This window comes from Denticeps clupeoides, chromosome 11 (assembly GCF_900700375.1).
Source record: "Denticeps clupeoides chromosome 11, fDenClu1.1, whole genome shotgun sequence".
In the NCBI taxonomy this organism is placed as follows: domain Eukaryota; kingdom Metazoa; phylum Chordata; class Actinopteri; order Clupeiformes; family Denticipitidae; genus Denticeps; species Denticeps clupeoides.
The window spans coordinates 9893342-9917838 of record NC_041717.1 but is presented as its reverse complement, the minus strand read 5'-3'; the positions used below and the strand labels follow the sequence as shown (position 1 = coordinate 9917838).

Below are 24497 nucleotides of genomic sequence, written 5' to 3'. Positions count from 1 at the left end.
TATACATTTTGCCTTACTAAATTAGTATTGAAATCCATTTGTAAGATTAATATACATTTATATTTATATATATATATATATGTGTGTGTGTGTGTGTGTGATTTAATTTTTTTCATATGCATCTCCACATATGCATGCTACAACTAAAGGAACTGATGGAGGACACTTTACAATTAGTTCACGGTGCTTAATTTAACAATGAATTACTTAAAACCACACAGCCAGCGCTGATGTTAAACAAAAAAGCTTTAATAATTAAATACTCTTAGCATCACAGGCCACATGTTTATGCTGCACACTGTTAATGGCTATTGTAACACTAGTGCAACTGAATACTTCTGAAGCATAGAAGATACACTGTAGGTCTTACAAAATTGTCGTTTTGAAACGGATACATCAACACTGGGAACAGATCTTACATAGTTGAGGGACTGTCAATGGTGATAAGCAGAAAGACCAATATCAAACTATATATGACACTATTTGGTAAATATGGTGAGTAATATTCAATTAAAACATCAGCTTGCATAGTTGAATGCCTATGTAAATAGTGCAACACAATAATGGAGGGGTAATATTATATCCAATTTTATATACAAAGGAAACATATTTAAGTCCTTTTTTTGTACAAAATATCTGATCTGTTTTTCTTTTTTTAAAGTCTACTACCTTATGCTACTTTTTTTTATAGAGGGACTGTAACATTTGGTGCTTGATATAAAAGAAAAACGCACCTATGAAAAGCTATCAAAACTCTTTGGCTATCACAGAGGACGTCACAGAATTTATGTCCTAATTTGAAAGTACATCCTGTATTTTTCTTCTTTCAAACTGTTATACCAACCATTCAAAACACAGTTTCGAGCAAAACATTTCTTATAGAATTGAACTATTCTGCTTAAATTCACCACCTGGCTGGATCTGTATCAGTATCAAACGGGCGTTGTCGTCTCCCAGAGAAAAAGAGCGAAGGGGAAAAAATCCAAAAGAAAACAACAAGTGTGACTGGAGGATATCAGGCTGATCTGAGTGAATGCTGAGAGATTCATTACAGTCGATAATATTCCTTCTGAAGCTTAACTACCACCTACAGCGATGGGTTCTATTGGTGACATACATTACTAGAATGAGACAAGACTAAACCGAGATAGAAAACAAAAATTAAATGTCGGGAATGATGGCACAGTTTATAAAACACAAGGTTGAAAACTGCTGACGAAACGCACATAACCTTGGAACACATGTATGTACACGTACAGGAACACAGTATATTGTACTGTAAAATACTAATAACAAGGCACTCTGTAAACCGCCACATGCTGTCCAATGATTAATCTGCTTCTGTATTTGCTGTCTAATGACTTATCTGATTAAATCAGATTTCATTTTATGACTCCAAAATTCAAATCCTGGTCATTTTGGCAGCAACGTATATGTTGTACAATGTGCAAATCATACAGGGCACTGAATTAAAAGAAAGTAGAAGAAGGCCAGAATGCAGAACTCTGTTAAGGTGCTCGTAACTACATAACTCTAAATGCTGAAATATAATATACCTACCAAAGCAGAACCGAAAAAAGGTCAAGGGGGGTATTACTCCACATGAGAAGACAACACATGATTTCTACTCATGCTGGTCAGACTTAACAGTCCTTTGTCCCCTGATCAGCAGCTACATGTCATATTAATTTTTCAGTCCATCCAACACTATATCTCTCATTTCATCATTCTTGAAAATGAATATTTTCACTACATCCCTTAGAAGCTTCTAGACATGGACAGCATCACAAGTAAATATAGTTTAAGTGCTTTGACTAGGTATTATTGGTTGTACAGGTTTTTATTTGGGATGACTATGTGATGTGTTAATAGAGCTAAATAGGAAAAGTCGTGTCAAAATAAAACATTAAGGGCTGTTTTTTTTTTTGTCTTGGTTTAAGTTGGCCCAAGTTTGCAGCAAATGAAGGTGAGCCAGGCTCTCTGCCCCTCTGCAATTCCTAAGGAGGTCAGTAGGGCGTGGTGCCCTCCCACTCCACCAGGTATTGGACCTTTCCCTCAGGGGTGATTCTCCGGGCCAGCACCTGGTACTTTTCCCCACAGGTCAGCCGTCCCGCTGCCCCGAAGTAGTTGGTGATGGAGGATTTGAGGTGAGACAGGGATGAGTCGTCTTCGCTGATGCTCTCGAAAGTGTGGCTGTCGATGCTGGTTTCCATCAGCCCCGCCCCTTCGTCCCCCGTCAGACCGATGGGGCTCAGCTCACTCTCTGTCGGCTCCTTCTTGGTTGGCATTACTGTGTAGCTGGACGATGGCAGTTTCCGCTTTCGACTACCCACATTCTTCCTGGAATGTTACTTACAATTAAAATGCAACCATTAACAATAATACCATACCACAACAGTTTCCCAAAAGTGCCATAAAACCTCATGCTCATATTGTGTTGAATAAAAAAGAACATCAGTCAGTATCAATTGCAATACATGTCCATATGACCTTAATTTAACTCGAATATCAAGGATTCTGTAAAACTAACTTGTGCTTCCCTGGATGGCCACTAGAGGTAGCTGTGCATCACATGATCGTCAGAACTGGGCCTTTCCTTCCTATTGCAGTTCTTTCCCACCCAAAGTGGGTGTTTTGCCATGTAAAGGTCAAGAAAACATCATAAGTGGACTGCCACGATTAAACCTACATTGCTTCTGACACTGTGTCATTACTTAGTAAAGAGCTTAAAGATCCAAACGTTCACAACATGAAAGTGGAGCATGGAAAGTGGATATGCAATGGAAGTGGCATGTTTGAGCTGTTTCAGCAAGAGCTCAGCGGGGGGTGGGGTCTCTCGGAATCCGTGGGCTTGTGTCGACCTCCTCGGACTATTTTCATCCCTTTCTGTACAAACATGACTCTTGTTTTCGCCGAATATTCTCTAGAGTGTGGGGGGGCATGCTAATAAGGAGACATATCCTAAAATACATAAAAGCAAAGTGGCAGAGATCTGTCTGGGGATTTTGGGGATGGGGTTGAGTAAGCTCGGACTAGTCACTGAAAAAAGCCAATAAACAAGATCCCTTACAGAGCACCAAAACTGAGTACAGGATTTACTTTCAGTGACGTCTGGCAGAAAAGCAAAAGAAGGCGGTTTGGTGGACAGGACACAGGACCCTAACATGGTCAGGACCATTCTGTTCTGTCAGAAGTGATTTATAAAAAAAAAAACGACGGAATATTGTTGATTCAGTAAAAAAAAGCCTAGAAACAACTAATGTTGACCAGAGGAATTTGCCACAGACAGCAGAGAATCACGGCAAGGTATAAAGTAGGGTGAACAATTTCGTAATTTCCCCAAGCAACTAGACATATGATTCCAAGTCACACAACATACCTTCGCTGTGAGCTCCAGCCATATCAGCAGATCCGCTGTGTACTTAACAGCTGTGGTTTAGGCAAGCGGCCTGCCTTTGATGGACGGGTGTTATTTCTCCTTAACCCCTGGCCAGACGTCCTGTCTAAAGCCTGGCCCTGCATCCAACGCGGCACTTACTGCTGCCAGCTCTCTGCTCTGAAGGTTTATTGATTACTTTTCAAATGCTACTCCAAGGGGCATGGCGCAGTTATGAAAAATGGAAATATGAGGGGTGGAGATAGCAGGAGGCCGATAAATCAGCGATTAATGTTCTAATTATAACCCTATTGTGGTGATCTATGTTCATTCAACACCAGTAATGAGGAAATAAGCAGTATTGAAAATGAGGTGGGGAATGTGGGACATCCCAGAAAGGCAAATGTGGGGTCGTGCTCACCGGAAGTCATAGGAGACGCTGGTGGTGGCCGAGCCCGAGGTGCTGGCAGCGTCTGTTGAGTCCTGGTCCAGGCTGACCGTTCGACTTGAGCTGGTGCTGAAGATGAAGATTCAGTTACCAAACATCATAGAGATGTCAAACCTTCACAAAAACTCATCTTGACCTACAAGGGGGGGCGGCTTTAATCCCTCAATTCTATGTCAGTCAGGTCAAAGGTCACTCATAATAGAACATATCAGTACAAGGATGCAAAAAATATATAAAACCACTGCCGGCTTTGAGCAAGTAGCAGACGTGGCTTCTTTCTTCACATTGTGGCCTTAGCCTAATTTTTCCACTTCACAGGCTAAGCCTTCTTATACATGAAAGCTCTACTGATTTCCAATTGTCCCTGCAGTGTCTGGCGTTCTTTCATAATTCAGAACTGTTCAGGAGACGATAACCTTTACAGAGAAGTGTAATTAAATCAATGCACCCGGAATAATGATAACAAATTATTTCCTTGGTGGGAGGAAAAGGGAGACAAAGGACAGAAAGGAAAAAACCTTCTGGATCCATGAAAGGGAAATGCCGATGCAAATGAACGTGGTTGTTGCGCGGATGATAAATAGCCGGGCAATTCAGTTTGTGAGTGCGGCACTGTGTGCCACTTGTTGAGCGGAAGATCACGGCAGTGAAAGTACGCAGCCTGATATGATGCAACGTGCAGAGGGACACCTACCTCTTCAAGCTTTGCAACTCATCCAATGTGAAGTCAAAAATGTTGGCCATGTGGTGGTTGGTACTCCAGGAGGCCAAATCATTCTATAAGTATAAAACATTTCATTTAATAAACAATTAAAACTATTAGTGGTAGCTGTGATTTTGCTTAACCAATCTAAAACATGCCCTGGGACTAAACCTCTCGGGGGGATTTGCCAGAGGCAAAGTGTAATCCCTTTACCAAAAAAAAAAAAAAAAGGAAAGAAAAGGAAAGTGATGAGATGGGCTGAGAGCAATGACACGACAAGGTCTCCATGGTGCTGGGGCTGGCGATAGTCACCAGAGAACGAGAGAGAGACGCAGGGAGCGCAGCCAGTAAAACATGGGCTCAGAGACACAAGCGTAGGAGAGCGGAGGGGGGGGGGGGGGGGGGGGGGGGGGGGGGGGGGGGCATGCGTGTTTAAATAGGGATCTTGTCATTTGACGTTTGATCACACACACACACACGGAAAAAAAATCAAATGAAACGACACAAGTGTGGAGTTCTTCTGGCTGTTAATTCCAGGGATGCAATGCTTAAAATGGCAGTTTTCAAATGTTAAAAAAGGTAAAAATAAAAAAAAAGGTATCAAATCATGAAAAATCATAAAATTTTACCAAACTCGTTCAGAAACAGTAAGCAACAGTACTATGTTACTCAGGTTCTGGGTGAGATTCTGATTATTGTTTCCTTTACTAATGACATTAACTGAGCCCATGACAATGGTCACCTTGATTATTGACCAGAGGTTTCTTTTCTAATGACAGGAAATGTAAGTGGACAAAAGAAGTTCTGTACAACTGAAAATGTTCTGGTCATTTGTGAATGCAGTCTAGCGGAGGCTTCTTCCTGCTTTAAAAGCACTCAGGATTAAACTAAAATAAAACTACTAAAAGGAAACTGCGAAAAGGAAAATGGAAGCGAAAGTTCCGCACTTTGGGAATGGCATCTTCAAGCAGCCACTTGGACCTTCTCTTCCTCAACTTCTCTGCAGGCACTGAGCTGCAAAAAGGAAAGAGACCAATCATTTAATTACCATAATTCACGGGTGTGAGAACACTAACAGTCCTCCATAATTTATTATACTTCCCACTAAGCCATTTCCCTCAAAAGCAGGATTGGTTAAACAGCATATAAATCATTAGAATAAAAAAAACATCCGGCAATTATTCAAACTCTTCTTTTGATAAAACAATGAGGGATGAAAAATATCAATTCTTCAAACTGACATACAAGAAATATTCAACTTCTGCAATGTATTAGAAGATTTCATTCCATTATTTTCAGAGTAAAATAGTATTTAAATACAAAAGGATTTAAATCCAAAGTAGTGAAATGCGTTGTATCGCAGTCCGGATACGGTGCGAATGAGTGCGTGGATGAGGGTTTAGGGGCTTTCTGCTACTGCACCTGTCAGCTCATATAAAAATGGCAAGACAGTTCCACAATATAGTTCCACAATATACATTCAAAAAAATAACATAAGCAAAACATAAAAGTGAAGTGATTGTCATTGTGAAACACTGCAGGACAGCACACGGTAAAACAACAAAATGTGTCCTCTGCATGTGTCCCCTTAGTGAGCAGTGGGCAGCCATGACAGGCACCCGGGGAGCAGTGTGTGGGGACGGTGCTTTGCTCAGTGGCACCTCAGTGGCACCTCAGCAAATCATGATACGAACTTCTGATACGTTCCTTAACCGCTAGGCCACCACTGTCCCATGTAATAATAATAAAGTGAAGTGATTGTCACATGTGATACACAGCAGCACAGCACACGGTGCACACAGTGAAATTTGTCCTCTGCATTTAACCCATCACCCTGAGTGAGCAGTGGGCAGCCATGACCGGCGCCCGGGGAGCAGTGTGTGGGGACGATGCTTTGCTCAGTGGCACCTCAGTGGTACCTTGGCGGATCGGGATTTGAACCGGCAACCTTCTGATTACGGGGCCGCTTCCTTAACCACTAGGCCACCACTGCCCCATGTAGATGTAGATGCCCCATGGGGCAGTGGTACCCTAGCGGTTAAGGAAGCGGCTGAGCAAACCACCCCACACACTGCTCCCTGGGTGCCTTGTCATGGCTGCCCACTGCTCACCAAGATTGATGGTTAAAAGCAGAGGACACCACCGTGTGCTGTGCTGCAGTGTTTCACAATGACAATCACTTCACTTTTTATTTGAATTTCTATTTAGATCTTATCAATATGAAATGTCACATCTTCCAGATGGTGACTCCTCTTGTGATGCCTGGTGCGGCTGGACTCGCCCAGGTGGCACCCATCTCACATCACATCCCGTTAAACCTTCTCCCACGCCATGGCATTACACCACTACAGCTACACTGGGAATCTATGAGCATTTTCATGTATGCTAAATAGCTTACTCGATGGTTCCCATCTAAAAATCTGTCTTAATGTAAATGGTACTTGTTTTGATATAAAAATAAATTCTCCGTGGTACATGGCGGAAATAAACAGAAAATAAAAAATAACATGAATTAGCATTTTTTACCTGGCACTACCTTTCTTCCGCCCCCTGCGCCCTTCGTTCTGAGTCTTTTCGGGGAAGAGTTTGGATGGGGGGTTGGGTGGGACCCGTGATCTCAGACGGAAGATGCACTTTCTCTTTTTGATCTCCTTCCCACACAGAAACCTGAAAGTTGGGGATGTACGTATAATTATTCTTTAAGGGAGTGAGAATGTGTTCTTCTCGATGAGATGCTGAACTCTTGTGCCGCACCTACTTCGTCAAAAGCAAATGCAAAAAGCACAGCGAAAATATTACTTTCTGAGAAACCATTAACCATTAACCCTGATTTCAATTAAACCGACTCCGAGGTCTGAGAAGCAGCCACCTCCGGTTATGGACTGCAGCTTTATACACACTCACAACAGAGCACACACAGTCACAGTACACAGGAACACTCTTAAAAAGGCATTCCATTAGCACAGCATTGTCCTTAAAGACATCATCTCTCTCTCTCTCTCTCTCTCTCCATCTCCTCATCTCGTAAAAAGCCGCGAGGGGGGAATTGGTCTTACTTGGTTTTATAGTTGTTGAGCGCGTCGAGGATGTGCTGACTTCTTTCTGCAGCGGGCGTATTGGAGAGCTGGATAGAACATGAACACTCGTGTAAGGTCACTGTGGTCAGCGCTGTCACGGTCACACTGCAATTCTGCACATACATCTTCTGGGATTGGACATGGCCGCCACACTCACGAGCACCGAGTGGACTGCTTCTGAGCTACAACGTAAACTCCATAACGGGTCCACATAGAAGAGGGTTGTAACTGATCCCATATTCTTATATTCAGCAAGTCATTATTCGTAGCAAAATGTTATTAATAACAGTTACTATACTCTCTTCACATCTTCTGACCTTTCCCAGCTGGAAGTGCTCCCAGTTGGTGCTGATGAAGTTGACGATCTCGTCCAGCTCAAAGTACTTCTTCTTACTTTGAACCCCCAGGTTATAAAGAGCGAGGTGGACCACGTCCACCCTGAAACAAGACGAGGACAAAAAAACAACAACGGCCAAAGACCCTTTAGGCATGCATTATTTGGTGGTAGACGTACACGTCTCAACAACGGGACTATTTTACACTTTAAAATAGTCATGATTTTCCTTTGTTAGAACAGGAAGTAATTAATTACATTACTCACTTAATTACTACTTCATGCCTGTAGGAGGGCTATGTAACTAACGTCTTTTAAAAATGACCCCCCCCCCCCCTTCCTTGGTCCACAATTAGACTTAATAAAGTGTTTTACTGCAAGCAAAAAAAGTTTACAACAGATGACAAAGTTCTTTTTTTTTTTGGATAAAATGACAATTCTACAATTTGTAAGAATGATTCCTTTCAGCCTCAACCTCAGTTCTTACTGAAAATGTGTGTACCTCGCAGTAAAATAACTTTGAAATACATATTGTTAAATGATTACAGTAATTGGTTGTACTAAATATGTTCACTGGCTTTCAGCTTTTGCTTCTTGCACGCATCTCATTTTTCAAGCAAGTCAGCCGCGCCGCTGTCAGACGCGAAGCCGCCCTGTGAGGCGAGAGCGAAGCCGGGGCCATTTACCATCTCAGTGGCAGACGCTTAATGTACTCCCCTCCCTTATTGCACACAGCACAGATGAACAGGTAATACCTGGGGGGATAAAAAAGGGTGAGAAAGACAACAGGTGAGGAAGGAGCAGGATTCATAAAAATGGGTACAGTAGACAGCACATGCAAGAAAAAAGCCATATTTGTGCTCCGGCCCTACACTGAACGGCTCTCAGGCACACATGAGATAATTCATTAATTATCACATATGGGCTGCTACAAACTGAATTTTAGATTTTGTCTTTGTAATCGTCATCGTGTTACACACACACACACACACACACACACACGCGAGACACACACACGAGACACACACGCGTTGACGTTTTTTTTCCCCTTTCTTTCTGCAGAGCACACAATCTGCCCGTGAAGAGATGCACTTTGAAAGCTGCCAAGAACATTCCGGGCAAACAGGCAAACGGTGGTTCGATCATTTTGGCCTGTGACGTAGCGCGTCAGCCGGTGTGCTGCAACCGTACGCTCCACGCGCACGGCTCCGGTGTGCGCATGTCACTTCCCTCTTTTTCCCCTGCGGGGCCCCGCCAGACCCGTATTTGCATACCTATCTCCAAACAACATGGACTCCTGCAGACACTGGATGCATGCTTCGTGGAACCACTGTTCGCACCGAAAGCACTGCAGCATTTTCAGGTACCACCTGAGGAAGGCGAGACAAAAGACAGGCAATAAATGCGCAGCAGTTACAGTGACGTGTCCTCGCCATCACCCTGCCATGAGCAAAAAATAAAACCGGATGGACTGGCACCGTTTGTGGAGCGCATGGCACATGACCTAACAGGAGCTGTTTTATAAAACTGAATACATATATTTCAATAGATATATTTTTCATTATCAGTCGAAATTGCATCAATATTTGTGTCTGGCTTAAAGACTTCCAGGCTTTTTATTTAACCATGATTTCAGTTTTTTTGTAGTATCACAGCACACGGTGCACACAGTGAAATATGTCCTCTGGCGGTACCTTACTCAAGGGTTCCTCAGGGGCAATTTGGGATTTGAACCCACAACCTTCCCTATGCCACCACTGCCCACCACATTGGGTTGAGGGCAAGAGGCAAAAGCACATAACTTTCACAACAGGACACATTGAGGACACATTGACACATTGCTCTAACGTGAGTTTTATAACGTTTAGAAACTGAAGGAGGGTTGAATGTGGATTTTTCGATCACTTATCTGATCATCTGATTACCATAACCGATTAGGTGGCAGTCTGGGTTAAATAGATTTTGAGAATCACAGCCGAAATGAAAACCTTGACATTCGGCAGCACAGGATTTTTTGAAAGCCAATTGTATAAAAGTGATGTGATTATAACTCTCGTTCAGTCATGTGACTGATCTGATTATCCATCCATGTTGAGTAGAAATGTCCACATCAACCCCGATACGCAACACAACAGATGTGACATTTTAAGGGGACGATGGGGACGGAAGCCACTCACTCTCCGGGTCCCCCGCAGTAACAGTAGCACTGCTGGCAGTTGGTGCGGTGCTGCGAGTCCCAGCTCAGCTCCTCCGGATTGTAGGTCAGCACCTGCTTCATGGCCTGCAGGGCCCTGGCAACTGGTCCCTTTTTCAGAGCGCCCCCTTTCTGTGGGGGACACACACGCATGCAGGACTTCATGCAGCGCACTTCAGGGTCCCTAGCCGACGGTTACAGCACGAAGCGCTCGCACGAGCAATCGACATTCGCGACGTGCAGGTATTAGACGGGCCAACTCACCCGCACAGCCAGAGCGAAAATGCACCTCCGGCAGAACCAGGGCGCGAGATCTGGAGAGTTCTCCACCCGAGGCAGGTGGCACTGCTGGTGGTAACCTGGGAGACACAGATGGGGGCAGCACACGGCGCTGAGAAAGCCTGAGCATCGTGGCGTCATCTCAGAGCGCGTTCCAGCTGTCACCGCACGAGTCGGTGCGGGTTTAACAAATTTCTCTTTATGTCATCAGAAAGTCCCAGAAAGGAAACGACATTTCAGTGTCGATGACATCAGTTTCTTTGTTATGTTATGCATGTTTATGTACATTTTATGTGTATATCATCATACCATTAGGTTATGGACCATTTGGACTGAAAAAACACATTAGCTGTTAAAAATGCACTTTTTCCACGCCAGGAACGGCTTAATTATGCACAGCTTTTAAGAATAGCCAGTAGTGAGCTGCAGACACGTCTTAGAAGTTCTGAAATATTCCTGTCACACAGCCGAGGAGGAAACGTAGACGAGCCGAACACCGTCTTGAGCCCCACGGCCCCCCGGCAGGATCCCGTCGCCGGCGTCTTCTCCCCGCGGTGGTCCTGCCCGAGTTCACTTGCGGGACTCTGGCCCAGCAGGCCACGAAGACACACTAGTCGGCTCTTTGAAGTAACGCGCCATGCTCTGCATCTCCGATTTCGTCTCCGTTCCAAAGATACAGCGCGACGTGAGTGACAGAAACGGGCGATTCATCCCCGTATTCCGAAGCAGGCTTCCGACCGGGAGCAATGGAACCCTAGTTCGTGCGGTCAATAAGCCGGACCACGAAACGGGATGCTAATTAGGCTTAACTACGGTGACGGTGGCCTAATGGTCAATGGCTGGTAATGCCCACTAACCAGTAAAATACAACAGATGATGAACAATAATACGCGCATCATCCGACAATCGTCTTGCACGTGACTCGCCGACCGTATTTCTTTTACGAGACACATCATCCACTCACCTATTCCACATTTGCCACAGATGAGTATTTCATTGTCTGGCATCTGAGTGGTCTCCAAACACACGGAGCATTTCGGCACCTCGCCTGGCACGCCGGCTGCAGGATGGTGGACAATTATTCCCATTAATTATTATTATTATGACAAGAGGTGTGACAGATACAGAAAATTAAATGGTTTTATTTTTATAACTTTCTTCTTTAACTATGTACGTTCAGGATGAATTTCACTGCTTGTTTGTACTACTATGACTACATTTACATTTACAGCATTTACCTTATCCAGAGCGACTTAATGGTAGTAAGTGGGATTTGAACCCGGGTCTTCTGGTTCACAGGCGAGTGTGTTACCCACTAGGCTACTACCACCCTCTAACTATGCACGTGACAAATAAAAATAAAGTGATAAAATGAGTTTGAAAGGGCATAACAAGGCATTACACTAGAAACTACATAAGATGGCAAAAAAAACAACCCATAGCTCAACCCTAATTAACTCCAGACTTCATTAAAAACTCGCCGCTTCTCCCAGTTCTCACGTTTCCCTGTGAACTCACCGTGCTGTATGTCTTTCCACAAGACCCAGAATTTAGAGTTGTCCTCAAACGTGACAAAGCAGCTCTGCCTGGAAGCGCTCATCTGAAAAAAGGCCAAATCCAGAATGAGAGACAGGAGGACATCAAAGTGCTGGGACACAGGACACGCTCCCGCGGTGTGTTAAGTAATGTTCAACCGCGCAGCTCCTGCTCAAAGGGAAAAGTCTCTCCGAAAGCCGTCACACCGTCACACACGCGGGCTCTTGGGCGTCCCCACCGATTTCATCTCGATGTGAATCTGATGGAGCAACGTTGGTGGCCTCTGAACAGCGTCTGTAGCTCAGCTGAGTGAAAAGCACATTTACTTGTGCGACCGCAGAATACACATTTCGGAGGATAATGGTTTCTAAAGCACAAGGTTTTGGCAAGAATATAAATGCGGAAGACATGCTGTCGCACTGAGGCTTTGGTTTTACGGAGGCTTCTGCATACAATTTTACATTTACAGCATTTACCAGACGCCCTTGTCCAGAGCGACTTACAATCAGTAGTTACGGGGACAGTCCCCCCCTGGAGCAACTTAGGGTTACGCGTCTTGCTCAGGGACACAATGGTAGTGAGTGGGATTTGAACCTGGGTCTTCTGTGTGTTACCCACTAGGCTACTACCACCAATCCGATTAATGTAGTTACCGTCGACCTGGCACTGCGATCAGGATCCTCGTCAATCCGATTCATTTGGCTTTCTGACCAGGGCAGACGAAATGAACAAGAATCTCATGCCTACACCGTAAAACAAACGTCAACTTGTGACATTTAGGGCATTATTTTGACACTGGTGCAGTGCTAAGCAATAAGCGTGGGGGCTGTTTGCTAGAGTAAAGTCAGAGGATTTACACAAAAAAATACATTAAATAAGATGTGATGTGTTCAAATCGATACTACAAAATATCAATTTATGTGTACTATGAAATAAATACTCACATGATTAACAATTGTTATCTGATGGATGCAACACTGGATAAAGAACAGGAAGTGACCTCTGTCTATTAGAAATGTGTCTAGAATGTGTCACATGATCAGGAGCAGGCAAGGGTTAATTAGCTGCCAGACCTCCAGTGCACATCGCACAACTGTCGACTGAGATTTCAGTGGTTCGAAACTCCGCTCAATTGGTGTTTCTGGGCCTTTATTTGGTGGCTGACTGACCTCCGGACCTGACCAGACTTTTTACAAGTCTGTGCCTAGAGTCTACCAGATGCAAGATCTTGATCATAACCATGATCATGCTTCTACAATAACAATTTGTATTGTTTTATTGTTAATCAATTATCATGATACGACTAATAATGACATAACTAGAAAAACTACAATGGTTATAACAAATTCATTCAAATTATTATTAGTTTCTCACAGAATAACTTGTTTTTTTTATATTATCACTGTTCCAAGAAGACAATTGTCGAGATGTGGCATTATTATTAGTATTACTATTACTGTTTATTACTGTTCTTCGAATGAATGTCCTAATAGTGTAGTATTGGCATATTGGTATTGTATTGATATCGGTGTTGTTTATGGCATTGAGATATTTGCATATCTGAATAATCTCTGAAAATGTAAGCCACCACAGATCGAGTAGTCCCAGCTGTCTGGCTGCTCCACTCATCCACAAGAGACTATTCCTCCATATTTATTTTGTTCCTTGCTGAAACACTCTATCCATCTAGATTTTCACACAGCTTTGCATATTTGTACCAGAAGTGTAAAGGAAGGCATGCTTACATTTTGAAAGATATGACTGGTTGGCAACAACGCAGCCAACATCTGCCAATCTTGTGTTTTGTGTTGCCAAGTTTTGATTTTTTTTTTCATTTTTAACTACAATGGAAGGCAAGGTTTTACACACGTTTAGGGGACGCTGGCGATTGGTCATACGTGTTACAGTAATATGGGACTTACTCTCTGGATCTTCCCCAGGTAGTAGAGGCCATCAGACCAACAACACAGGACATACTGTCCCAAAGTCAGGCTCGATTCCAGATCCACGGCGCTCCTCTCCCTCTTAGGTAGTAACCACTTGGTCTCCAGGGTCTCATGTCCACCGGTGAGATAGGTATCCCGGTAGGCTGACTCCAACATGCTTCAGTCCGCTCGCTCCGAGACCTTCTGAAAAAGCGGGACAACAACGCAGGTCCTTTGTGGAATGCTGGGAGAAGATGGCAAGAGAACCGGTTCGCTATTAAATTCAAGGCAGAACTTTGTCAACAACATCCATGTATGGCGCTGATATCTACTGGACTTACCTGCCCTGCCTGGTGACCCCACTTTGCGCCACGAGAGGGGACACTAGAAGTTCCTGTAGCAGCTAATGAACATCCCTGGTCCTTCACAGTTAAGTCAGTGAATGAAATCAGTAAATGGTGGATGTGCACACATGGATACAGATGTGAAACCACATTAACAGAAGGAAGGGAGTTTTTTTGGGAACATTTTTGCCTACGTTCTTTCAAAATGTACTCTTAATTCTTGCGGTAAAGAAGTGTAATTTTGATTTGCCTGCTTGGATATAATGAACACTAAAATACAATTACATTTATGGCATTCATCAGACGCCTTTATCCGGAGCGACTTACAGTCAGTAGTTACAGGGACAGTCCCCCTGAAGACACCCAGGTTTATGTGTCCTGCTCAGGGACACAGTGGTCGTAAGTGGGGTTTGAACCTGGGTCTTCTGGTTCATAAAAGCTACTAATGCCAATAAGTTGAATAGAACTTGAGCATTAACAGTAGGGCACCTCCCCTAATCATCTGAGACCGGCTTTCAGCAACAACCAGTGACAATTTATTTTTCTTGTACAGAATCATTTCAGTACAGCGGTAATAAAAGTCTTATTGCACAAATCTAAGATGGTGTCTGTTTTTTGTTTCATTCATTCATTCCAATGTTAAGTGACATAAAGAATTTGATGCAACGTACTAAAGACATAAAACGCAACGTTTTGTGTAGTGACGTGGGGACATTCATTTTGACTGAGGTGGACAGTCAAGCTTTCCGGCGAAATACTGCCCCCTGTCGGCAGGACTGTAGCACGTCCAGGCGGCAAAACGTTCCACGCGGCGCCTTTAACCTCGTCCTGGCCGAAAGAAGTGGGATCCACTCTCACGCTCGACTTTCGACTCGAGTCACACGGTCGCGACAGCGCTCGATATCACTCACGCGCCGTCGTGTGACAAAGGACGCGACGCCACATGCGCCCAGGACCGCGGGAGGTGACTCAAATCGGCCAGACGGGACGGGGCCGCGCTCGCTTAATTACGCAGAAGTAAAACCCGAAGTGTGCGGGGGACGGAAGGAAGGGGGGGGGGGACAGAGGACAGGGGACAGAGGACCGCGCAGGAGGCGCCGAGGCGACTTCCAGTCGCGGGCGGCGGGGGTCGCTGGCCGTGACGCCTTTTTCCGCGCCGGGGCTCCGCTCCTCCTACCCGTGTTTTGCCCGCCAGGCGAGCAACGTTGTCCGCGCAAAGCGAGCGTCCAGTCCCCGCAAACGTGTCCACGTCTCTGCCGATTTGCGCGTGTGTAAATGTGTCCTGTAAAAAAAGTTGCAAAAGCGCGCGCAAAAAAATAAAAGATAAAAAAATCCCGTCCAGAGTCGCATGCGAACGTTTTAAAAACGTTTCGGGACGCGGAGATACTTTCGGACCCGACGCTGGACTACACAGAAATAAACTTTTTTCTTTTTAATACGCATACATGTGTTTTGTTTTGTTTTGTTTTGGGGTTTTTTTGCTCGGAACTCGCGGGTTCGAAGCTCGGATGGAAGCTGAATTGGATGGAAGTTACTGTCACCCGGGCGCGGATTAAAGTACCGTAAAAAAAAAAAGTACCGAGCCGGCGGCCCGCTTACCGCCTGCACTGCTCTCCGGTCCGCCGGGAATCGCTCGCAACGTGGAAGTGTCGTGCTGGATGCGCCCTGGTCCATTCGCGGGGTCGGCGGGGCGCAGCGCTGCAGCTCAGGCTGTGCAAGGCGCCATTTTTTCACTTTTTCCCGCGAACCATTTACGTTTTGCTTATGTAATTAACATAACCTCATCATCAGCGTACATGCAGGAAGTTGGGCAAAAAAAACCCCAAAAAAACTTTCCAGCAACAAAATTAATAACCATAATAAGAATAGTCGAAACATTCCGTGATACGGTTTTTATTGTTGTTTGATATATTGATTATTATGACAAAATAACTTCAGCATCTCTTAGTTGCATAACTTGAACAGCTATACATCATATTTACACATGTGAATCTAATTCTGTATCGATTACTTCATCAAACATTATAAAAAACTAAATTTCAACATTTCATCTCCAACTACAAATAAAACATTAAATTACAAAGAGAGAGCAACGTATAATAAACCATGACATACGTTGCATGAATGTCGTAAAATAAATGAAATATTAAATCATGACAGAAATTGCATGCTTCAGTCGTGCATGTTGACACGACAAGTTCACATTTCAGGAATGGTCCACCACGCATTTTATGAAAAGGGTGTTGTCCTTGCAGTACGCATGCTTGGGAGATCCCAGTTTTGCCAAAGGGAAGAATTTGGGGCAGCCACTGGCCACGTTCGTATCTAACATGGGCCGCTGGAAGGACGTGGAGGTGAGGTCTGGGCGAAATGCATGGCAGACATGGTCCCTTTGGTTCTGGTCAATCAGCATGAATGTCACCTGGAGGGAAGGTGAAGCGAAGAGCTTACGTAAGACCAGGGTCCAAACGATGAAGGTCAATACTGTGACCCACCTTGTGCTTGAACGGCCATGACAGAAGGGCATCGTGCTCTCCTTTCATGATGACGAAAAAGAGCGAGAGATGAGTGCCTTTCCCCGCACCATCCCCATTCAGATACAGACGCATGCCAACTTTGAATCCATACCTCGAGGTGTAGAAAGCTGCAGGGCAAAATACATGCGATGTGCTCATGAGATGCTCTACGGGTACGGTTCACGTCACTAGAGACCTGCAACATGGAAGCATCAAAAAGAAAACTACGAATCTACGCATGAGCATCAGAACTGGACGATCGAGAAACAGAAGACGGTGGTCTGGTCAGATGGCTCGACAGTCCACTTCTGATGTTTGTGTGCCCACCTTATGGCCATGGACGCAGCTACACAGCCCCATACACAAACCGTGATGCGCTTTTCTGTCACAACCGGCAATTTGAGCATCAGTTGCTCTTCTATTGGGGAGAATATGAAAGCCTGCACTCCCCACGTAAGACTTGGACGTCCACGACCCTGTCCCTGGACCACGACGGGCCGAAAAACGTTTCACGGCAGAATGCCGTTGTAAAGACGCTACGGTCCAGTCTTCTAGCAATCACAAGTTGTTTGTCGTCACCCAGACAAATTTTCCTTTTCCAACAGACCCACTTTCTGCCCTAAAATCTCCCACCCACCACATTACATTACATTACATTTACAGTATTTATCAGACGCCCTTATCCAGAGCGACTTACAATCAGTATTTTACAGGGACAGTCTCCCTGGAGCAACTTAAGGTTAAGTGTCTTGCTCAGGGACACAATGGTAGTAAGTGGGATTTGAACCCGGGTCTTCTGGTTCACAGGCGAGTGTCTTACCCACTAGGCTACTACCACCAGGTGCCACTGTAGCAAGAGGTCATAATGTTAGGGGTGAACGCTGTACACACGATTACACATCGTTCTCTTGTCTCATTGCAATGATTATAGGGGGTCTCTTTACGTAAAAGACAGCCTGACTGTCTTTATTCTTCAAAAGATCAGCCGAGTGACCATCCTCAGACCAGTAGGACCGCGTTTATTGTACCTGGAGAGTACTGGCTGTGCCTTTGTCCAGTGGTGGACTCTTTCAGTTTCTGGCCGATGTCGCCGATCCTCCAGAGGAACGTGCCGTCGTAGGTGACGTCCTGCTGGGCGCTGACGCACTGCTGCAGGGAGCTGATGACCATGTCTTTCCTCGCCAGCCGCTGTTCTTGATCCATGATCTGCAACGCAACAGGGACAAAGCATCACACAGAGTCCACGTTGCCGAGAAAAACGCATCACCCTCTCGCACGTCGTTTTATTCACCGCCGCAGCGCCAATTAACCCATTCTGGTCCTGATCTCCTCTTCTTTCCTTTCTTAAAAGTAACATCATCAGTGAATCTCGTGAGTTTGCCGGCCGGCTGTTCTGGGCACAGTTAGGGCGAAGGGATTACGTTGTCAGGGCCCCGGCTGAGACCCGACTTACAGTCAGTAGTTACAGGGGACAGTCCCCCCTGGAGACACTCAGGGTTAAGTGTCTTGCTCAGGGACACAATGGTAGTAAGTGGGGTTTGAACCTGGGACTTCTGGTTCACAGGCGAGTGTGTTACCCACTAGGCTACCACCACCCTTTTCTACTACCACAAACATGGCAGGCTTTGTGAGCACATATAAGCCATTACGCATATACGTTTTTTTTTCACCGTAGAACCAGACAACGAGCACAAATATGGACTCTGTCCTGTGGTTAAAGCTGAACACATACTGACAAAGTAACGAGGGAGTAAACGCTAAGCAGAGTTCGTGCTGGAAAAGTTTTCAGCACTAAAGTATGTGTGTCATAACGACAAAATGTATTTCTGTCCATGGTCCAGTTTTCCACCCCAGCACGACATTTGATGGCCGGCACGCTCCTTCTCCCACTTTAACTTCAGCCAAATCAGCAGTTACTCTGGCAGAAATGGTGAGGGCATGTTCGACCACTTGACATTCCCGCTAATGGCAGCGAAGCAAAGTCTGGAGCAGAGGAATGAAGGGCTTTCTGCAATTTGGTGGCAATTCTCGGGCTGCCCCTGGGGAGAGCTTGAAAAAGACGGCCTCTAAACCGTTTATGTAATCCTGGTATGAATTAGGACATCATCGCCATCACTCAGTGCGGATAAGATTTTTGGTTATGTGCCGCAGGGACAGACAGGATTGATTAATCCTTGATCAATCTAGTCTGATGTAATGACAGCTTCCTTGTCCAAAATATTTTATGTTTAAACATACAATATCAGAAGACAAAAGCCATGTCCCTGGGTTTCAGAGAAGTCATTGTCAAGCATCAAGCAAATTAGACTAAACTTGGGTCAAGAATTAGTTAAATTAAAACCTGCAAAGACAACCGAGGACCGTTACGTGAAGAAAAGTGACGGCGATTGCAGATTAATATACGTTTTGATGTCGTACAAGCCTGTGGAGGAAGTGTTATGATCTGCGGTCCCTCCAGTCTGGGTCCAGCAGAATAATGTGGCAATAAAGTCAGCTGACGCCTCGAAAAAAGGCTGCACGGACCAACCGTTCATCGATGGATTTTTTTCTTTTCCGCTATGATGTTTATTGCAACGTAATAAATGGCAGGATTCATGAGGCCCTAACTGTGAATGAACGGCTCCGGAAGCGTGAAACATCATTTTCAGCAACCGCGCAATCCAGACCTTAACCCCAAATGAAAGAATACGGCAGCAGGACACATTCGACTCTCCATCCACAACAACAGTAGTTTCATACTGTATTCAAAAAACAAAAAAAAAAAAAAGTGAAGTGATTGTCACATGTGATACACAGCAGCACAGCACACGGTGCACACAGTGAAATTTTTCCTCTGCATTTAACCCATCACCCTGAGTGAGCAGTGGGCAGCCATGACCAGCGCCCGGGGAGCAGTGTGTGGGGACGGTGCTTTGCTCAGTGGCACCTCAGTGGCACCTTGGCGGCTCGGGATTCGAACCGGCAACCTTCTGATTACGGGGCTGCTTCCTTAACCGCCACCACTGCCCCTATTCAAAGTATTCAAAGATGAGGGAGATCCAAAAAAAAATCTGATCCATTAATCATCCAACTCAAATATGCAATGCTGTGATCACTTCATAACCGTGTAAAATGTGCATGGCAAGTTATGAATATTGACAGTGTTTGAATGCTGGGCCTCATGAAGGTGCACCTTGGTTTCGAGAGCCTGGATGGTCTCCAGGTTGATCTGGTTGCCGCTTTCCAACACGGCGATGCAGAGCTGCGTCTTCTCCAACTCGCGGTTCAGCACGCAGATGACGTTCTCCGAGACCTGCAGCCGTTGCTGCAGCGCCTCAAGCTGGTGGCCCACGAGGATGGTGGCCTGGTCGTCACGCAGGCTGCAGGCCAGTGACATCTCTTCGCGGCCTGCTCCGTCACCGCCATCTGTCTCCACTTCCACCTCTCGCTGGATGGGAGGGCCCGAGTCATCCGCACTGTGCCGGGAGAGAAGTGTGAAGGGCGGCGTGTTCTTTGCGCCTCTCTCGGAGGCGTGAAAGGTCCTGGTGGCTTCCAGCAGGAGCTGGAGGTGGGTCACGTGATCGCTACATTCGTGCTCTTTTACTTTCTCCACACTTGCCTGCAATTAAAAGGGACGCTTTTATAAGTGATGGACGTTTTGCAAGAGACGATCGCTCCATCGCTTACTTTAGCATTATTACCTTGAACAGGCATCCAACTTCGGAGAAAGTGCAGGCCACGTTCTGTTTGGAGCCGCCGTTCTGAGAGGTCTGTGGAGACAGGTATAGCTGGTATTTTTAAACGAGTTCTGTACGTTCCTTTTGGCCCATTTGCTGACCACAGCGTGCCAGTGCAGCCTTTCATAAGGAATTCGAACCTGGGGAAATGAGCATAATGCTGAAAGGAAAATGATTTACCTTCTGCTTCTTCTCCTCTTTTGACATCTTCTTCTCTCCTTGGCCGTGGCATGTATGGTTCTGGGAACAGCAATGCAAAATGACAACTTTTCCAGGAAGAAAGTAAAATACAATCGTATTTGTTCAAAGACTAGGGGCAAAACCGTAGTTTTTTGTAACATAATTTGATCTTTTACAGAAATAAATGCTGTTGTGACGGGGAACAAAGGGTGATAAAGAGTGTACTTGTGTATGAGACGTGGTCTACTTTACCTGCAGCTCCTCAACAGGCAGCGAGCGGGAGCATGTAGGGCAGACAGATGTGTTTTTGGGACACCCTTTCTTGAGATGAGATGCCAGGGCTTTTCTTATAACCATGTGTCCACAGCCCACGTTGCAGGGAATCAGTGCGTAGTCGCACTGGCTCTGGTGCTCCTAAAAGTGAGATACACAACTGGTGGTGGTGGAGGTGGACAGGAAACAGTTTGTGATTCAGCCCTCTGTAAGAACCGCGGTGACAGAAAGACCAAGCGCGTTTCGGTGTGTTGTCAGGAAAGTACCTCAAAGTCCCTGAGAACCCCCCTCCAGGGGCAGCCCTGGTTAGCGCAGTGAACTTTGAGCTCCATAATTTCCTTATTGATGGCAGCATCGCAGAAGAACTGCTGACACAGAGAGGAGGAGAAGTTATGAGGACTTTCCTAGTGTGATGAATTTGTTTTTTTTTATACATTGGCTATTATAAAGATATTAGGAATCATTCAGTGGATACGATTTGTCGGAACAAAGATGCATTTCAAATGTTAATGTTCTAATAAAGGTTTCTGTGAAAGAGAAATGGATATATATATTGAAGAAAACAACACCTTTATATCACTACTCCTGTATCACTTGATGTGGAATAAATTGTAGTGTGTGGCAAATGTCATTATAAGCACACAACGTATGCATAATCATATTAATGAAGAAATCTTTAGATCCAGATTCGATTTCCATTCTGTGATATATTCTTGATAACAGGAGCAGTTTAATTAAAGTAATTTTGGTTGTAGTTTAAGACCACGCCCACACCCCCTGGCCTGCGGCCCGTCCTGTACCATCCGACGCCGGGACACATGACACAGGGACACGTCCACACGGGGAGGGACACGGAACGAGCGCGTCGTACGTACGCTGTCCAGGGTCAGAACGCCGCCCTCGTCCTCCGTGCTCGGACCCTCTTCCTTGCACTTTTTGCACACGGGCTTTTTGTTGTTCCTGTTTGGTTTTAAAATAATAAAAAAAAAAAAAGAGCGCGGTGAGAGACTGAAGGCCGGAACCGGGCCGGAACCGGGCCGGAACCGGGCCGCACTCACCGCAGCAGCCAGTGGGCGCAGGCCAGGCAGTAGCGGTGCCCGCAGGCGCTCCGCCGCGGCCGGTTCAGCACGCTGCCGCAGCTGCCGCACAGGTGCTTCTCCCGGGGCGCCTGGTCGCAGATGCTGGGCGGGAAGCCGGACGGGAACTCGTTCTCGTCCGGCGTGGACACGACGTCCTCGGCCGGGTGCGCCATCGCTCGGGTTCGGAGTGGCCTTCTCACGCGTCGGGTGTAAAGTGTTTGTAAGTCATTTCTCTTTGGTTCGAGGGGGAAGAACAGCGCGTGTTTTCCCCCGGAAAGACTCGCCTCCGACGGAGACTCTTCTCTGCGGCTGGATGGGTGTTGGGCAGAAGACGGAAAAAAGGACCCTGAGCAGGACTCAACTGGACCAAAAAATAAAAAATACACCCCAGTTCATGAGCACATCGGTTTTAATCGTTTTTAAGCTGCTCTCGAGACAAAGAAAAGACCCCCAGCAGATTAGACTGAGAGAACGAAAAGAGCGCGACATCCTGTGGAAAGTCCCCTGCGGTAGAACTGCTACCTTGCATTCCGATAAGCGTGAAACGTGTTTTCTTCATTCTCACGACCATTTACGTTGGTAGATTCTCACTGAAGGCATCAAAACTATGAATGAACACATGTGGAGTTACGTACTTAACAAAAAGTGGAGACCTGGTCTCCACAGTCACCGGACCTGAACCCAATCCAGATGGTTTGGGGTGAGCTGGACCGCAGAGTGAAGGCAAAGGGACCAACAAGTGCTAAACACCTCTGGGAACTCCTTCAAGACTGTTGGAAAACTATTTCAGGTGACGACCTCTTGAAGCTCATCGAGAGAATAACAAGAGTGTGCAAAGCAGTAATCAGAGCAGTGGTGGCCTAGCGGTTAAGGAAGCGGCCCCGTAATCAGAAGGTTGCCGGTTCGAATCCCGATCCGCCAAGGTGCCACTGAGGTGCCACTGAGCAAAGCACCGTCCCCACACACTGCTCCCCGGGCGCCGGTCATGGCTGCCCACTGCTCACTCAGGGTGATGGGTTAAATGCAGAGGACAAATTTCACTGTGTGCACCGTGTGCTGTGCTGTGCTGTATCACATGTGACAATCACTTCACTCTAACTCTAAGCTGACTCTCTAACTATTTTGAAGAAACTAGAATATAAAACATGTTTTCAGTTATTTCACCTTTTTTGTTAAGTACATAACTCCACATGTGTTCATTCATAGTTTTGACGCCTTCAGTGAGAATCTACCAACGTAAATGGTCATAAAAATAAAGAAAACACATTACATGAGAATGTGTGTCCAAACCTTGGGCCTGTACTCTACGTGTTGTTTATTACAAAAGATGTGACTAGCAACCAATGAGAAAATGGAAGGTCGAAGTGGCTTAGCATGTCTGATAAATGCTGTAAATGTAAATGTCTAATTATGTTTACATTATTCTTTGACCATTTACATAGCAGCCAGTCTCGTTTCTCTAGGTCTGTAACACATTTAGTAATTATTTAGTAATTATTAGTTAAATGTGCTACTGACTAGTATAACCAGATCAACCTGGAGACGATCCAGGCTCTCGAAACCAAGGTGCACCTTCATAAGGCCCAGCATTCAAACATGGTCAATATTCATAACTTGGCATACACATTTTATACAGTTATGAAGTGATTACAGCATTGCATATTTGAGTTGGATGATTAATGGATCAGATGTCTAGGGTTTTTTTTTTTTGGATCACCCTTATCTTTGAATACAGTATGAAATTACTGTTGTAGTGGATGGAGAGTCGAATGTTACCTGCTTAACAGTACAAAACCTTGAACTGTGAGTGGTGAGTGGCAGGTCAAGAAGTGGATCCATAATCAAAGGTAGTCAAGGTGCCACTGAGGTCCCTTTAAGTCCCCGGGTGCCTGTCATGGCTGCACCACTGCCCATTGGGAAACCAGAGAAGCAATGAACACAATGAAATGTGTCCTCTGCATTTAACCATCACCCTTGGTTAAATACAGAGGACACATTTCATTGTGTCAACACGAGCTGTGCTTGGTTTCCCGATTCGCTACTAGGAATACAGAGAACTAAGAGTTGATGCTAACTGCTGCACTGAGAGTGTTCTGAGAATGAAGTGATTGTCATTGTCATACACTGCAGCACAGCACACGGTGACACAGTACTTTTAACTCTGCTTTTAACCCATCACCCTTGGTGAGCAGTGGGCAGCCATGACAGACCGAGTGTGTGGGGACGACGCTTTGCTCAGTGGCACCTCAGTGGGACTTTGGTGGGTCAGGATTCGAACTGGCAACCTTCTGATTACGGGGCCACTTCCTTAACCGCTAGGCCACCACTGGCCCACATTTGCTGTGTGACCCCAGCTACCAAATGTCTAATGTAATAAGTGATGTGGGAGAATCACTGATTCTGAATCTTTTCAAGCGATAAAGTATTAGGTCATCAAACCATGATTTATGACCTGCCCTAAAAGTCCAAAAAGGCAATAACTAGATTCATTTTTATAATTTTTTTCATAAACATACA

The 24497-nt window shown here is 45.4% G+C and overlaps 2 protein-coding genes across 4 annotated transcripts; both read right to left on the bottom strand.

Annotated features, from left to right (window-relative positions):
• Positions 1-264: 264 nt before the first annotated feature.
• phf19 (PHD finger protein 19) lies at positions 265-15950 on the bottom strand. Of its 3 annotated transcripts, none has more exons than XM_028997116.1 (15): positions 15816-15950; positions 13870-14076; positions 11930-12011; positions 11376-11471; positions 10397-10491; positions 10116-10264; positions 9213-9308; positions 8625-8693; positions 7922-8042; positions 7584-7651; positions 7054-7194; positions 5475-5541; positions 4519-4601; positions 3798-3893; positions 265-2340 (listed from the first exon to the last, which is right to left on the bottom strand). In XM_028997116.1, the coding sequence occupies exons 2-15, from the start codon at positions 14047-14049 to the stop codon at positions 2007-2009; spliced, it is 1677 nt and encodes a 558-aa protein (XP_028852949.1). In that variant the 5' UTR covers positions 14050-14076; positions 15816-15950; the 3' UTR covers positions 265-2006. The 3 variants fall into 3 exon arrangements, with proteins under 3 accessions (XP_028852949.1, XP_028852951.1, XP_028852950.1); XM_028997118.1 differs by having other exon boundaries at positions 13870-14073; positions 15816-15947; XM_028997117.1 differs by lacking the exon at positions 15816-15950 and adding an exon at positions 14214-15712 and having other exon boundaries at positions 13870-14116.
• A 436-nt stretch (positions 15951-16386) lies between these two features.
• Positions 16387-22490, bottom strand: traf1 (TNF receptor-associated factor 1). The gene is made up of 10 exons (XM_028996680.1): positions 21960-22490; positions 21777-21861; positions 21168-21266; positions 20881-21042; positions 20629-20688; positions 20413-20481; positions 19905-20330; positions 17761-17938; positions 16712-16860; positions 16387-16638 (listed from the first exon to the last, which is right to left on the bottom strand). Exons 1-10 carry the CDS (start codon positions 22151-22153, stop codon positions 16423-16425), a joined length of 1638 nt encoding a protein of 545 aa, XP_028852513.1. The 5' UTR covers positions 22154-22490; the 3' UTR covers positions 16387-16422.
• Positions 22491-24497: the final 2007 nt, after the last annotated feature.

Coding starts and splice junctions, on each gene's coding strand:
- phf19 (XM_028997116.1), bottom strand. CDS start 14,049: ATGTTGGAGTCAGCCTACCGGGATACCTATCTCACCGGTGGACATGAG. Junction 7,195..7,583: donor CTCAACAACTATAAAACCAA/GTAAGACCAATT, acceptor CCCAACTTTCAG/GTTTCTGTGTGGGAAGGAGA. Junction 3,894..4,518: donor GAGTTGCAAAGCTTGAAGAG/GTAGGTGTCCCT, acceptor CTTCATCTTCAG/CACCAGCTCAAGTCGAACGG.
- traf1 (XM_028996680.1), bottom strand. CDS start 22,153: ATGGCGCACCCGGCCGAGGACGTCGTGTCCACGCCGGACGAGAACGAG. Junction 21,862..21,959: donor TGCGCCCACTGGCTGCTGCG/GTGAGTGCGGCC, acceptor AAAACCAAACAG/GAACAACAAAAAGCCCGTGT. Junction 16,861..17,760: donor GCACAGCCAGTACTCTCCAG/GTACAATAAACG, acceptor TTTGCCCTGCAG/CTTTCTACACCTCGAGGTAT.